Genomic DNA, 14,626 nt, shown 5'->3' with positions numbered 1-14,626 from the left:
GTGGATTTATAGGCATTACTCGCCCTCGTGAGCTACGTAAAGACATATTTTTGGACTTCATCTTCAAGCCGCACATTCCTTTTGTCTTCACCACCCTCATATCCATATCCGCTCTACTATAGCGATGGCTGAACTTGTTGGTGTGATCGCAAGCGCTGTCACCTTCGGGACTGTTGTGGCGCAACTCACAAGCTCTATCGCTTGTCTAAAGGACTTCTGTGAGCAAATTCGCAATTTACCCAGTGACATTAATTGGCTTGTGAGAGATATCGAGATACTCGGTCTCGTCTTAAGTGACATTGAGGCCGAGTTTGTGCAAAAGCCGATTACACCGGGCCTAAACGATAGCAAGCACGTTCAGCAAAGTTTGGAGTTTTGCAGGGAAGCTGCTGTCAGTTTGGAAACAACGTACAAAGATTTAGTCCAAGATGTTCAATCCGGCTCTCGAATATCTCATTCTTATGCCATGATAAAGCTGGTGATGCGAAGGAGCAAGATAGAGAAGTACAAATCACGACTACAGGATGTGATTAGGTTACTCTTACTGTCCCATCAATGTTACATAAGGTCTGTAATAATCCATCGCCTATCTCTAGTAAAAAAAAAGATGACATTCATTTAGAGCTTTTTTGAAAACCCGACCTGAATTGATAGCCCAAGAGATAGTACGCCAGCTGAAAGACTCTTCAATTATACCTGAACCCGGCTGCCAAAGAATGCACCCTATGTTCTATCCTACGAAAAGACACTATGCCGCAGCTGAAATAGCCCGCAGCAGGGACGCCCATAGCTTTCGGGACAAGGCTTTTGTGTGGCGTGCTTCTCTTCCGCCTTGGATGACTACCAAAGTTTTGGAACTAAGTGGTCTGAGATTTCCTGACGGCTGGAAATGGGTCTTTCGAACATACAACTCAATTCCGCTCGAATCAGAAGCGGTTTATTTCGCTTCGTATGGCGACATCCAAGGTCTGCAGAGACTTTTTGCCTCTAAGCAGGCTTCGCCTTTCGATCGAATTGACATAAATGGGTATACTTTACTTCATGTAAGCTCATCAATAACTCAATAACTGAAACAAACCAGGATACTCATTAGTTTCAAGTATGCGCATGGACCAAAGAGGCATGCCGTTCTCGAGTATCTCCTGAACGAAGGAGCAGACATGTCTATTGGGGGCAACTTCAGCCATCCCGTGACGCCTCTTCAATACTTGGTATGGTCTGGGAGTCTTGGGGGAGGAGAAGGGTTTCCTCTGCTCCCTTCTCTTCGGACCCTTCTTTGTCGCTCGGAGCAGACGCTCTACGAAACATCAGACGAAACGATCAGTGGATTTCTATCAGAATTTCACGGAACAGCTGAAGAGTTTCTTTTTTGTCAACAAAGATGCTGTCCAAGTTTTTACCAAATGCCAAAATGGATACGAGTCGCAGTAGCTGCTCGCGCGGCGTCCGGTGTCTGGGACGCCTATCATATGCCCGAAATGATTCGGACAGTCCTAGGAGAGGGTGATTTAGACGCAAAAATGCTTCGACAAGAGTGGTCTTCGGAGGATTATTCAGAGAGAGTAACATTGGTGCATTGTGTGGCACAGAAAATTGGTGGAAGTCAGGCTATAATGCAACACTGCGCCAGTTCTGCGCGGAAGCCATTCCACGGGGGAAAACAGTTCGAAGCTTCGTGGATAAAGTGCGATGAATTCAATAAGCTGGAGGAACTCTGCGAGTCATGGAATTATCTGTTTCGTGAGTTCTTGCTTGCTGAGATTGATTTGCACCAGATTGTTGATCAGAAGACGACATTGATTGCATTTCTTCGAGGATATTTCTATCATGAGAACAGACGAAGAAATGGCCAATCGGCTTGTGTGACGGCTTTGAGATGTTGGTTGACGGAATTGAAGGCTGCTGGCGTTAATTTAAGTAGATTTGGGCGGAAGGAGGTGAATCTTTGGAAGAGCGGAAATGTTCAAAGAGATGTTTTCGATGTCGACGGGAGGCGCTGGACACGACTGATCAATATTGTTTATGGCGCAAACCCTTCTGACTGGAACATATGGTTTTCTGGATGTTCTGATTCTTATGCAGGCGAATTTTGGGATCTATTTGAGCAAGAGTCAGAAGTCATGCCAGGTGGTTGGCCGGTGGAATAATCTCGCATGGTTTCTTCATAGAAGAATCGAGGAGCATACGTATAGGTGAAAATGGTATCTATTCTTATATCACAGAGGAGGGGCACAAATGACATAAATCACAACGGAATTGTGATACTTTTACATGAGCCTTGCTAACTAGTGACCAACATATCTATCTGGACCCAACCCGTTATCACATTCAGATTCATCAACGTATCCCAAGTAATATACATAACTGAAAAAAATGCCGATACATTGTGTGCATAACCTTCTTGCAGACCGGCATTTTGCTAGATATACTTTCGCCGCTTCTGCCTGGCACTGGGTTTATTTGCAATACTACCCCCGATACCTAGCAAGGAGTCCGGAGCGATCGGAGGCGAATGGAAACCCAGCTTCTATCTGATGCATCTTACTCTGGTTCTGAACAGCATCTCGTACCGCAGACACACCTGGGACGCGGCGGTTTTAGCTTGAGGTGAAAAGCATGACCATTATAGGGCTCCAGATGTGGTCCAATAGGGCAATCCTATCCTCTTCGCACCTGGTATGAACATGTATCATCCGCTTATATCTATCGATGTATCTACAATCCATGCTATATCGCTAAATAAAGTACAAATCAAAGTCCATGCATCGAAGATGAATCCATCCAGCTATTCTTGCCACGGTCAGTATGCCATCTTTATATCGCGAAGGAAGCCTTAAATCACGGCCCTGGGGCTTGTTACTCCTCTTGTTTGTGTCGCATGGTAAGATTGATGGAGTTCGATCACTGCAGATCTCATATCCAGCTCCAAAGAGCGCTTGTCGAGGATGGCAGGGAGGAGGTACATCCGGGGTTTTCCTCGCCTGATTGAGCTCAAGTTCACGGACTAGATATGATTCAATTAGAGAGACCCCATGGCTATTGTTAAAAGTGGGCCTTTTCCCTACACTACAGACCTGTGAGATGATATACGACGACCTTGTGGAGGATATCGCGGAGAAGGCCATACTAGCTTCTGACTTTATACCAACAACCCGAAGTCGCTTGGAACTGCCGTCTATCCCAAATCAAGACCAGATCAAAATCTGCGGTCGTTGCGGCCTGTAGGCCTTCACGGGATTCAGGGTAGTCAAGCCATGATGACGCTATGATCCATGAGGGATTGTAAGCGCAGAGGTTTTGATTGGGAGGTCTGGTTACCAGCACCGTCTTAGAGGGTGGTATACATGAGCTTTTTCCTCTTGGCTGGCGCTCCATATCAGGTCGGGTCTTAATGGTAGATTTCCTCACAAGAGGATCCTCACAAAGATAATTCTCTTTTTAAAACGGTCGTCTTATTCTAATAATCCTAAGTTAAGTTGATTTCTTTGTGGACACGACGCACACTCATGGCTAAGAGAACAACCCACACCAACAGAGCAATCCGTCGCTTGAATTACTGGGTTGACGTTCTATTTTATCGATTTATTGATTGGCAACTTCTGGCCTCATCCAAACAAAACTTGTGACGAATTCATTTTGACGTTAACTGACTTAATTTCAAGCGATACACCCCTGAGGCTAAGTTCTCCCTTTGATCTGCATCGCTACGACATACCCCTGCCATATCCGATGATTCCTATCTCAGGTTGGAAAACGCGAGAATTTTTTTAAGTGCAAGCAATGGCGGATATATTATATGGTGGTAATGACAATTATGGTAACGCGCTATTGTTACTTCGTTGGAGAACAGTACTACTAGTACTTGAAATCGCCATCGGCCTCAGTCCTGTGGGGGCACTTCGTTTACTACATTGGAGAACCCCCAACAGGATATGTAAATCGCCAGAAACACGCGTCCCATCACACCGTCTCCCGATCTTAGCATTATGTAAGGGATTGTTTTCAGTTATTATGTAACTACAGTATTGCTACTAGTTAACAGTATGAGATGCGACCAGTGGGTTACAGTGTATGTGTTGAGTGGTGACACGGATCGTGCGTAAATACTTAATGAGCTCTCACCCCTTCCTCAGTCCCAATTCAATTCATCTCTCGACTTTAGACATCCACAAAACTCTTCCTCATATCCAACAAAACGAGATGCCCCCAAAAATTGTTTCTTCATCTCACAAGTTGGAATTCAAACAATTTCAAGATTGGAATGGCGATCATCCTTCACAGACCCTGATTTTCCACGATGACTCCTCTTCATGGTGGATCAAAGTTGAGATAGCTTGGTCACTACCGGAGTCAATACTAAAATTACGCTACCTTAACCGCCGCTCTATGTTTCAGGAGTTCATCAAGGCTATTGACTTTGGTCAATTAGATCTGCTGGACGATACTGTGACTCGCATCAGTCTAATCTTGGCTGAGCAAAGCCATAAGCCGATTCCGATTCGGATTGTTCCAAATAACTATCAGACAGAGGCCAATTTGTTTTTATCTATTGCCCATCGAATGTCCTTCCGGATTGAAGAAGACCCGGGGAGAATTATATACCCGATTCTGGACCAAGCTCAAGATCTTCCTATCATTGAAGCTAGTCATCTAGAAGACGACGAGGTCATCGCCCCAGCCGTCTCTATAATCCGTTTCAAGCAGATGAGCTTCGCATATAAAAAAATTAACCGCCCTATCTATGTATCAGGAGACACTGAACATATCCTGAACGAGATTACCGCCCTAACACAATTTCGCGGACAGCCGAACATAGCACAACTGATTAGGCTCGTTATATCTGAGAACCCGTACAAGACTCATATATCAACTATCTCGTCGCCAGTTATAACAGGATTTCTCCTTGAATACTATCCGGGAGGCTCTCTTGAGCAAATTCTATCACAGCATGAAGACCAAGATGATTCGTTTCTACGACGATGGGCTCTACAGACTGGGAGAGCATTGCAGACATTGCACATCCAGCGACGGACTCACCTTGACATCAAACCATCGAATATCGTTTTTGATGCGAATAAGAATGCTATCCTGATTGATATCAGTGGCACTGGTGGGTATGAATGGGAATGGCTCTCACCCGAGATGCAAAAGATCATTCAACGAAACGCTGCAACGGCTCCTGCTAGCACGTCATTTGACAATCGCGTCGCTACAGACTGTTGGGCTTATGGGAAACTACTCTCGACTATGGCCGGAAAACTGGGCACTGGCAGTTTCGGCGAAAGGTTACAGTCTATCAGCAATGACCTGACAAAGACGGATCTAAAAGCGCGCATTTCACTAAGCGACGCCCTCGAAAAGATATCGGGTCAAGAGTAAGAATGTTGGTCAGTTGTTCTTCTCTCAATTGTATATCTTGAGGAAAAGAAGCAGTCCTTCGGTCTATTTGAACTAACATCGGCTAACCTTGACATCTAGGAAGCTCACAATCATAGAGATCATTCCAAAACATAATATCCTGAAGGCTTTCTTCGCTCAGAGATGCATTCACAAAATGTTCCCTTTGAGGAGTTCGAATCCTCCGATGAACTTCGCTAGCCGTCTTCCAACTGAAGAATCCAGCCATTTCCCAATCGATAAGTCCCACGATCTTATCATTATCAACAATACAATTGGATTGGGTAAAGTCATTATGCATAAAGCTTAAATCTGAGTCATTGCTAGTGTCGGAAAAGAGGATCTCTCCTTCCAGAGGATTGATCCGGCCATTACTGAGGATTTTAGGATCTTGGAGAACATGAGACTGAACCCGGCGTCCATCATGAGGCTTAATAGTATGTAGTTGTTGAAGTATCTCTCGCGCCTGTTCTTTGAATGACTCTTTTTGGCTTTTGGAGAGATATTGCCATGCAACACTTAAAGCCACACCTGGCAGTCTTTCTTGGATCAGCACTTGGCGGCCACGTATCTAAGGTAATATAAGTATTAAGAGCACAATTAAAAGTATCCGATGAATCAATACCTTGCCAGAGAAGTAAATTTTCGGTACTCTAATATTTCTAAGAATGTCCTCGGCAATAGAGATGGCGTTAACCTCATTGGCATCGGCAAACGAATAATCGATCTCTTGTGTGTTATGGAGATGGCTTGATTTAACAATGACATTCCCAAGGGCGAACACATCACGACCACCTTCGTCAGCAGGGTAAATTCGAGTAGACTTATCGCAGAGAATAACCACTGACTCCCAGTATCGCATTGCGTCGGAAGATTGGCAGCCGATATACTCTGGCGTAACAGAAAAATCGCCTGGTTTGGGCCGATACCTTCCGTAGAGCGGAACGTCCGCGTACAAGTCGGTGGCCGGGATGTGTTCCGGTTCAGTTACATATGGGTTCATTGTCGTACTATGGACAAGATAATGTGAGAGATTCTCGGGTAGAAGAGTGTATGGGTGTTTCTTGAAGGTTTGGTTCCAAAGGTTGACAATTCTGTGGACGCACAGTCACTCAAATAGACAACTCGGCCACAGGAGGGGCGCAATGCACCAATAGTATGATGATATCTGCGTCAGCACCTCCAGCGAGTAGTCTAACACGGACGGTAGCAGTCGCGATAGATATCAAATACGTACTACCGACACCTCCTTCGACGCCATGCGCTCGACAATATTGTTTATAGAGATACTCGACGGCCCGTACACGAGCGCCCACTATCCGCTACGCACCAGCTACACGACTAGCTTAATTAGCGTATACGTCTTACCCGTGCCCGGCGGGATGTGGATTAGCGTAATATCCCGCGCCGTAAGCGTAAACCGGATCGCCTCCTTCTGCGAGTCGTTCAGTATCGTGTCCTGGAAGTCGACGGCGTCGATATCGGGATCGGTGGCGGGTGCCAGCGGCGTGGTGCGGCCGAAGGCAACGCGCATGAAATGCGTTCAGCCGGCGTCGGTCATTTCGGCCATCTTCTCCATCGTTTGGTTCATCCTGGTTGTCTCAGCGCCGCCGTCGTCGGCCTATCTGTCTGTCCGCGACACTGCGAGAACTCACCGTCCACACACGTCGTTCGCCAACTTGATCCTGCACGCACCTGTCAGCCATTGACCACACCACATCTCTCCGAATCGCGAGCGCCACTCGCAGCCAGACCTTCTTCCCCCAGAGCTCCTCCACCGCCTCGTCGTCCTCCTTGGCCCGCCCTCCGTGCCCGCCGCGCTGCCCGAACGGAACCCACACCGCGCGCTCCCCAGCACGGATGACCACGCCCTCGGGCCCGCCGCCTTTGGCGTCCCGCTCCTTATCCTTCTCGCGACTGCTCCCCTTCTCCTTCTTCCCGGGGTCGGCGCATAGCCGGCGGGGAGACGGAGGCGGCGGCGGTGGTGGTGAGGGGACTGGAGGAGACTTTGACGGCGTGTTCGGCCAGGAGAGCCGGTTGGGTTTGAGCGAATAGGGAGACGAGGATGGCCATTGTGGTGGTTGTGGTGGGAGAAAATACTCTGATCAAGTGGGATATGTCAAGTTGGAGGGTCGGCTCTTATGTCCGATTAGACAGAAGTATACCATACGCTCTATACAACGTCTATACTCCTTTATACTGTGAAGAATATGGTATGCTCAAGAAGTACGTGATATCCAGCCCAAGTTGATTCGTTCATTTTGCTTGAAAGCGATGTTTGGGCTCGACGATTGCCAAGAAGGTAACCGGGTGATATATCAAGTACGGACCATGTCGATAAATCTTATTCCCCTGACCTGGCAGCCGAATTGGTAACTACAGGGAGACAAGATAGATGATCCATTGATCTGTATGAAGGCACTTGCAAACTCAGCAGAATACAAAATAACATGGACATCCCCGTCTACAATATTATCTGCTGTCGACTACCAGACCAACATCTCGAGCAACATCGCCGGTGGATCGACAGATGCTGAGCTGAGGGTGGGTCTTTGCTTCCTTTTGCTGGCCATCATATAACACACTCCGTAGGCCAATACTATGTAGGCCCGAATGATTTACCCCGCTATCATTAGGTCTAACGCGAGCAGACGGACAGCTCGATCGATTCGTCTTCCACCAACCTGCGTGTCACCACCCAACTTGAACGACTACCGAAAAAGCCACCCAAAACTTGTCAAAAAAAAACCTATTTCCATTTACCTCAGACACCACTCATAGCCATTATATTTCTTGGTTCCGGTCTTGGGATTCTAGGATGGTTGAGGCCTGGTAACTTGACCATGCACTTCCGAAAGAAACTACACAATGTTACGCACGCTTTGCGAGGATCATCTCCCAAACCTCCAGGCAGACCTACGACCGTAAAGCCGCCAGTGCTTGATGCGCAGCCGCCGCCAGTCGAACCTCCCAACCAGCCATCGGCCGTCCAAACAGAGCCTAAAGATGTCAAACCTCCTCCACGGCACCTAGAGCTTCAATGCTGCTGGCGAGAAGCTTACGAGAAACTCCAGAAAGAAAATGGTGACCTGATCCATACCTATGAGACCTTCCTCCTGCAGCAGAGCAGGAATGAGGATGCCGTGCGGGCTGAATCGCATCCTCTTCCGCTTCTGCAATCCCTCGTCGAGGACCGACTGGAGGAGATAGAGGACTCTCAGTTCAAGATCACGGTGGCAGGAAAGGAGTTGGTGATCAGAGAACAGGCCCGTCGCGCGGTGCACGCCATACGCTCGGTGAAAGAATTCATCTCGACAGCAGTCAGTGTTGAGCCCCATGCGGCCTTGGCGTGGGCTGGAGCCTTGCTGCTTTTACACCCAGTTGCGAAAGCCGTCGTGCAGGACGAGGATGCTATGTCAGCATTCGAAGAGATCTCCAACATACTGGTTCGATATAAACTGATTGAGCGTACTAATTAGAGATATACTCCCGGAGCTCGTCGGATGTGCCTCAAACACCCCCCGGAAGAGCTTGGAGCATCAGTCAGAGCGCAAACCGTCAAGTTGTACGCAGAAATCCTTGGGTTTCAGATAAGACTCGCTCAGCACTTCTGTAAATCCGGATATTACCGCTTCGTGGACGATTTGGGTGTTTCCGACGACTGGAGAGATTTGTTACAGACCATCACTAGCATTGACAAATATATCGCCCAGGATCTAGATGCCTTGGGTCGTCACACCTTGAAGGATATCCACCGCGAAGTGGATAAAATGCGGCGTCGGCTGGGCGAGTCGCTGGATGTGATGGCCCAGGTCAGGGACGAGACGAGGGTATGGTGCCTTTCCATTCGACTTTTGATAGTGTCATTACTGATAATTCAAAGGAAACCAAGCAAATCCACCTCCTGGACAGACTGCCAGTCTCAAGCGGGGCTGCTTTTAATTCCAACGAGGATGAGACGAAGTCCCGGTGCCTGGAAGATACCCAGGTTAGCACACTGAGTCGTATCCAGGAATGGTACCAATCCCCGACGGGCGAGAGCATCCAGATATACTGGTTGAAGGGAATGGCGGGCACAGGAAAGTCCACCATCTCCCGGACAGTTGCTGCTGCTTGTCACAATCGTCAGCCCTTGGTGAAGGGGACGTCGTCTCCTGAATGTCTGTGCCTCGGTGCAAGTTTTTTCTTTGACCAGGGGAAAAAAGAGCGCAATAACGCCAATAAGCTTTTTACGACCATCTGTAGACAGCTTGCGATTGTATTGCCCGACACGAAGAATGCGATTTGCCAGGCTCTATCAGATTACCCAGATATAGTCAACCAGAGCATGAGCGACCAGTGGAATTATTTAATTCTACAGCCTCTTCTCTCATTACAAAGACAGGCCCTCTTGCCCTTAACCTTGGTCATAGTAATAGACGCGCTTGACGAATGTGAGAAAACGGATATTCAAAGACTACTGGCGCGTTTTGTGCAGTCTCAGTCTCAGGGTCTAAGCACTATCAGATTACGAATCTTTATTACAAGCCGCCCAGAGGTGCACATTTTCTCTGCTTTTCGTGGAATACACGATCGCTGTGAAGTCCACGAACAAGACTTGCACAAGATCCCTTTCATGTCTGACGCCAGCAAGGAAGACGATATAACAAGATTTCTAAGGCACGGAATGGCTGAGGCTCGCAAAGCAAATAATCTGCCAGAAGACTGGCCCGGCAAAACGACAACGACCAAGCTTGCTTTGAAGGCTGATGGCTTATGGATCTTTGCAGCCACTACATGCCGCTTCTTCCAAGAGCCTGGTTTGACCCTGCGTCGAGCAAAACTTCGCTTGGACCTGATCCTTGACGAAAAGCTCGCAGGCGGGACACCGCAGCACAACTTGGACGCCATGTACCGTCGTATACTGGTGTTCTCTGTAATTAATGGTGCGACAGATGAAGAGATCAAACTGATCTGTGGTTCTTTCAAGAAAATCATCGGGTCCATCGTTGTTCTGTTTGAACCTTTATCGAAAACTGCGCTCAGCCACTTCTTAACCTTGGACGAGTCTGAGTTAGACGACACATTCAATGGGCTTTATTCCGTGTTATCGATCAACGAAGACCAAAAGGGCACAGTCAAGCTCCTGCACCTATCGTTCCGTGATTTCCTCCTTGACCAACAGAGATGTTCCGACATAAATTTCTGGATCTGTCAAAAAACCGCACACTACAGGGTTTTCAAAGCTTGCATTGATACTCTATCGTACAAGCTGCAGGAGAACTTCTATGGCCTTCTAAACCCATCTGCAGGTCCCGCGGACGTTGATCGCTCCCAGGCCCCTTTCCATCTCCAGTACGCAGGTTTATATTGGGTCGATCATCTTCAGCACTCTGCCTCTGATCCTGGTGACAATGGGGAAGTCCACAACTTCCTTAAAACTCACTTTCTCAACTGGATTGAGTTTTTGAGTGCCAGTCATAGGATGCATGAAGCTGCTTCTGCCCTGATGTCACTTACGGAGTATATTTCTAGCTTGCCTGTAAGCAGTTGATCTATCTCATTGCCGCCTTTCTCAAGTTAACATCACAATATAGGATACAGGGAGGACAGAGCTCCGCAACTTCGTTCAGGACGCTAGGCGGTTTCTTCTCACGTTCCGAACAGTAATCGAAACTGCGCCCTTACAAATCTACCGTTCAGCTCTGGTCTATTGCCCGGAAATGAGTGTCATTCGAAAACAGTTTCAGAAAAAGATCCCCAAGTCGTATAGCAGCCTCCCTGCGGTAGAAAGGGAATGGAGTCCTTTGCTACAGACATTTGAAGGCTGGGCCTTATCTCCAGATGGAAAGCTGGTTGCGTCGAAATCTGTCCGAATTTGGGACGTCACCGCTGGTACTCTGCTGAAGACTTTTAAACCTTTGGCTAGTGGAGGAGCGGTCGCATTTTCCCCCAATGGAGAATCCCTACTATCTCTATCTTACCAGGGGAATTTACGAGTCTGGGACCTGGCCACAGACGAACTCCGACAGGAGGTCAAATCCTTACTTGAATATCCGTATTGCAATAGTCATGTCTTCTCCCATGACAGGTCAATGGCCGCCTGTGCATCTAAAAAAAAAAATACAATTGATTGATGTGGTAAACGGGAAGGCTATCGAGCCATTTGACAATCACTCCACGATAAACACCTTGACATTCTCCTCGGATGGCCAACTACTAGCTTCGGGATCTAATGATGATATAGTCCGGATCTGGGACACTTGAACGCATTTGCGAAAGGAACTCTGTGACAATGAAGCTGATGGTGGTGCTCATTGCGATCGCGTTGCGTTCTCCAACGACGTCAGGGTGATTGCTACTTTATCCACTTCGTCTGGCTTAAGTATAATAAGGATCTGGGATATGGCCAAAGGAACTTTAATACGCAAGCTGGAAGTTGCATCTTGTCATGATATTGTGTTCTTGCCGGATAACAAGATCCTATTATCGAGCGGCAAGAATGTCCATGCCTGGGATTTTGCATCCGGGAAGCTCTTGAGAACATTGGGTGCGAATTGCAGTGGGTTGAGATTATCCGCAGATGGCAAGCTCTTCACAGAGATGGCGGCATTGACGAGTTCAGGTGGTCTGCTTGGTGGTGGGCCCATTCGTGTTTGGGACACTGCCACAGGAACATTGCTCAGAGAGATTGACAACCGCGAGAGTTGGTACCAAGCGTTATTTTCGCCAGATAATGGCATCTTGGCAATTGCGTCGAGAGGTGCGATCCGGCTGTGGGATCTTACTACGCAATCAATACCAGGGTTCAAGAAACCCGGAGACAATACCCGTTACCTCGAAGGATTTATTCTATCGCCCAGCCATACCACGGCTGCCTCTTTCAGGGGTGGTATGATTAGTCTCTGGGATTTCAAAGCCGGCGTGCTTCATGATGTGGTTGAGGACGTCTTCATAGTGCGTGGTGATTCGGAAGTGCCAGACAGAAGTGATCTATCTGTGAAGATTGTTCCCGGCTACCGGGGCTGGGCAAGGCTTAATCGTCGGATGTTGTTTTCCCCAGATGGAGATTTGCTTCTTACGTCCCACTCAAGTGGAGGGGAGTTGTGGGACACTGCAACTAGAAAGTGCGTTTGGAGCGACCATGATCTTGGTTTGGGGATATGGGCGTTCAGTCCAGATGGCAGCCTTCTAGCATACGGATTCAAGGAGGTTAGTCCTGATTCTGATTCAGGTCCTTCAAGCAAGCCTCCCCTCATCATAATTTGGAATGTCCGGACCCACACACCCCTTCACACTTTGACACAACCCGACCAAAAAGTCAAGGGACTAGCATTCTCTCCAGATAGCAAGAGACTTGCATGTATTCGGACAGAAACGAGGGCGCTGGAGATATGGGATGTGACGGACGGACTGCGATGCAAATCGCACAGTACTCTCACAGATCTGAAATGCCCAATAAAATGGTCTCCAGATGGAAAGATGGTTTCCTGTGGCTCTAGCACCGGAAAGATTCTATTCTTCTGTGTAGACTCAGCGAGATTCCTGTGGTTACTTGGTAACTCCAACTCTGTGTATAGCAATCTAAAATATAGACGTTATGAAGGAACTTCTGACCTCATCTGTACATAAATGACATTTCGTAATCCCAGTCTAATCCAACTCCTGTCATAAAATCATAAACCTAGTCGAACGGTATCGGCCGGAGGTTTGAACCTCCAATACGTTTCCGCATCTCGGCTCCCGCAGCCACCGTGCTCGGCACCTTGATTCCACAGCAGTCGCCGAAGTGATCAGTATGCCGGCCATGGGCATGGCCATCTTCATGGTCATGACAATGCGCATCGCCGTCGACATCGCCCGTCAGCTCTCCCATTTCTGGGGAAGCCGGGAGCAAGCTGCCAAATAGGAAGTGCTGCATAATTGGGAGCTTGCCGAGTACTTCTTTAATGAACATTTTCTTCATGCCAGCCTCGATCTTGCCCCAGTTCTTTGCCCCGGAAATATCGTCCAGCATGGGACTGTGCCATCGCAACCCCTTCACAGTCTTGACACTGTCTACCCACCGCACCTGATCGAGATAGATGAATTTGTCTCCTTCTTCGTCTAGCACGGCAGTGTTATGAATCCCGAGCGGCGTGATATACGGATGCCCGACGAGCTGGGCGGCCCCGAACAAGAACGGCATGAAGTGGTAATCGTCGAGACCCCAGACACCGTGCGAGCCGGCTGGTTCCAGGTAATACGTGCTCTGCACCTGTCGCATCAGACGCATGTAGCTGACGTAGACGCGGAAGACGACCATTCGGAAATCGGGAGCAGAGAAGACCTGCATCTGCCGAAGACACAGCAGCCACATCATAAAATTCAGCTCGTGGCCCGAGCCGTAGTCGAGGCGATCCCGCGAGCCGAGCGAGTGCACGAGGTAAGTTGAGATCTCGTCGATGGCAGAGGCGTCCTGCAGGCCGAGGATGTCGCGGTGCCACGCGGCGCTCTGCGTGGCAACATCGTCAAAGAGATCGCGGAATGCGGGGTTGCCGAACCTCGATCCCCCCTGGTCGATAGAGGGGTGCTGATCGAGAAGGGAGCGTATGCGTTCTAGGACGGTGAGGATGTTGGAGATGTGCGGAGGGGTGGGTCGGCTGTCGATGTCTGTGATTGCGTATCCGCGGACGGAATCTGAGAGGCCGAAAATGAACGCAAGGACGAGAGTGTAGGTTGGCGAGGAAAGGAAGAGCTCATGGTCGTGTCTGGATAAAATTCGGCGCACTGGCCGTGCATAATGGTGGGAGGAGAGGTTCGGGAGTTCAGGCAGAGGCGGGGTGACTGGAGCAGGTTCTCTGGAGCCAGCGGTGGTAGCACCGGGTTGGGATTTGCGGCGATTGGAGCGCAGTTCGGAGAGCTTCTTGGACAGATCGACCTTTGGTTGTGGAGCCACCTCTGAAGCCATGATGAGTGGGAATAGCCGAGCGAGCTCAGCTGACAGAATCAGGATGGTTGGCAGATGAAGGATGCAGAAGGATCAAAGTTGTACGTTATACGCGACAACTTGGATGGCGGCGGGGGATGACATAAGGCGGCTCCCGTCGGCTGGCAGAACAGGGAATTGACCGCCTACTGTAACCGGAGAGCTCCAATGAACATCCAGAAACAGACTAGCGGGAGCGATCATCATGTGATCTGCATAGGTACCTATCCCGATACAGACTAGTGCGATGGTCTCCGAAGCGCGTGATGTTATGGATCTGAT

The 14,626-nt window shown here is 48.7% G+C and overlaps 5 protein-coding genes across 5 annotated transcripts; 3 read left to right on the top strand and 2 right to left on the bottom strand.

Moving 5' to 3' along the window:
* The first annotated feature begins 620 nt into the window (after window positions 1-620).
* Window positions 621-2,276, top strand: BDV59DRAFT_173285 (uncharacterized protein). Its single transcript, XM_073688869.1, has 2 exons — window positions 621-1,027; window positions 1,082-2,276. Exons 1-2 carry the CDS (start codon window positions 717-719, stop codon window positions 2,145-2,147), a joined length of 1,377 nt encoding a protein of 458 aa, XP_073550623.1. The 5' UTR covers window positions 621-716; the 3' UTR covers window positions 2,148-2,276.
* Window positions 2,277-5,317: 3,041 nt separating this feature from the next.
* Window positions 5,318-6,452, bottom strand: BDV59DRAFT_211383 (aminoglycoside phosphotransferase family protein). The gene is made up of 2 exons (XM_073695788.1): window positions 6,023-6,452; window positions 5,318-5,968 (listed from the first exon to the last, which is right to left on the bottom strand). Exons 1-2 carry the CDS (start codon window positions 6,398-6,400, stop codon window positions 5,462-5,464), a joined length of 885 nt encoding a protein of 294 aa, XP_073550622.1. The 5' UTR covers window positions 6,401-6,452; the 3' UTR covers window positions 5,318-5,461.
* Window positions 6,453-6,848: 396 nt separating this feature from the next.
* Window positions 6,849-7,345, top strand: BDV59DRAFT_173284 (uncharacterized protein). Its single transcript, XM_073688868.1, has one exon. The coding sequence runs from the start codon at window positions 6,935-6,937 to the stop codon at window positions 7,259-7,261; it is 327 nt and encodes a 108-aa protein (XP_073550621.1). The 5' UTR covers window positions 6,849-6,934; the 3' UTR covers window positions 7,262-7,345.
* A 790-nt stretch (window positions 7,346-8,135) lies between these two features.
* On the top strand, window positions 8,136-12,907 carry BDV59DRAFT_211379 (uncharacterized protein; the record flags this gene model as incomplete). Its single annotated transcript, XM_073695787.1, has 9 exons — window positions 8,136-8,843; window positions 8,877-9,227; window positions 9,281-9,360; window positions 9,391-9,543; window positions 9,577-10,918; window positions 10,974-11,450; window positions 11,530-11,622; window positions 11,659-12,777; window positions 12,851-12,907. Coding segments are annotated over 9 exons (4,380 nt in total), but the record flags the coding sequence as incomplete, so codon positions are not given.
* Window positions 12,870-14,415, bottom strand: BDV59DRAFT_145222 (serine/threonine-protein phosphatase 2A activator). Its single transcript, XM_073687257.1, has one exon. The coding sequence runs from the start codon at window positions 14,324-14,326 to the stop codon at window positions 13,061-13,063; it is 1,266 nt and encodes a 421-aa protein (XP_073550619.1). The 5' UTR covers window positions 14,327-14,415; the 3' UTR covers window positions 12,870-13,060.
* Window positions 14,416-14,626: the final 211 nt, after the last annotated feature.

This window comes from Aspergillus ambiguus (assembly GCF_047715705.1).
Source record: "Aspergillus ambiguus strain CBS 117.58 unplaced genomic scaffold BDV59scaffold_6, whole genome shotgun sequence".
Lineage (NCBI taxonomy): Eukaryota > Fungi > Ascomycota > Eurotiomycetes > Eurotiales > Aspergillaceae > Aspergillus > Aspergillus ambiguus.
The sequence above is the reverse complement of the archived record's forward strand: the minus strand, read 5'-3'. Positions and strand labels throughout refer to the sequence as shown.

Excerpts from the sequence above, each read along its gene's own strand:
- BDV59DRAFT_173284 (XM_073688868.1), top strand. The coding sequence starts at position 6,935 with ATGCGTTCAGCCGGCGTCGGTCATTTCGGCCATCTTCTCCATCGTTTG.
- BDV59DRAFT_145222 (XM_073687257.1), bottom strand. The coding sequence starts at position 14,326 with ATGGCTTCAGAGGTGGCTCCACAACCAAAGGTCGATCTGTCCAAGAAG.
- BDV59DRAFT_173285 (XM_073688869.1), top strand. The coding sequence starts at position 717 with ATGCACCCTATGTTCTATCCTACGAAAAGACACTATGCCGCAGCTGAA. Across the intron at positions 1,028-1,081 it reads GATCGAATTGACATAAATGG|GATACTCATTAGTTTCAAGT; the intron begins GTATACTTTACT and ends GAAACAAACCAG.
- BDV59DRAFT_211383 (XM_073695788.1), bottom strand. The coding sequence starts at position 6,400 with ATGAACCCATATGTAACTGAACCGGAACACATCCCGGCCACCGACTTG. Across the intron at positions 5,969-6,022 it reads AAATTTACTTCTCTGGCAAG|ATACGTGGCCGCCAAGTGCT; the intron begins GTATTGATTCAT and ends ATATTACCTTAG.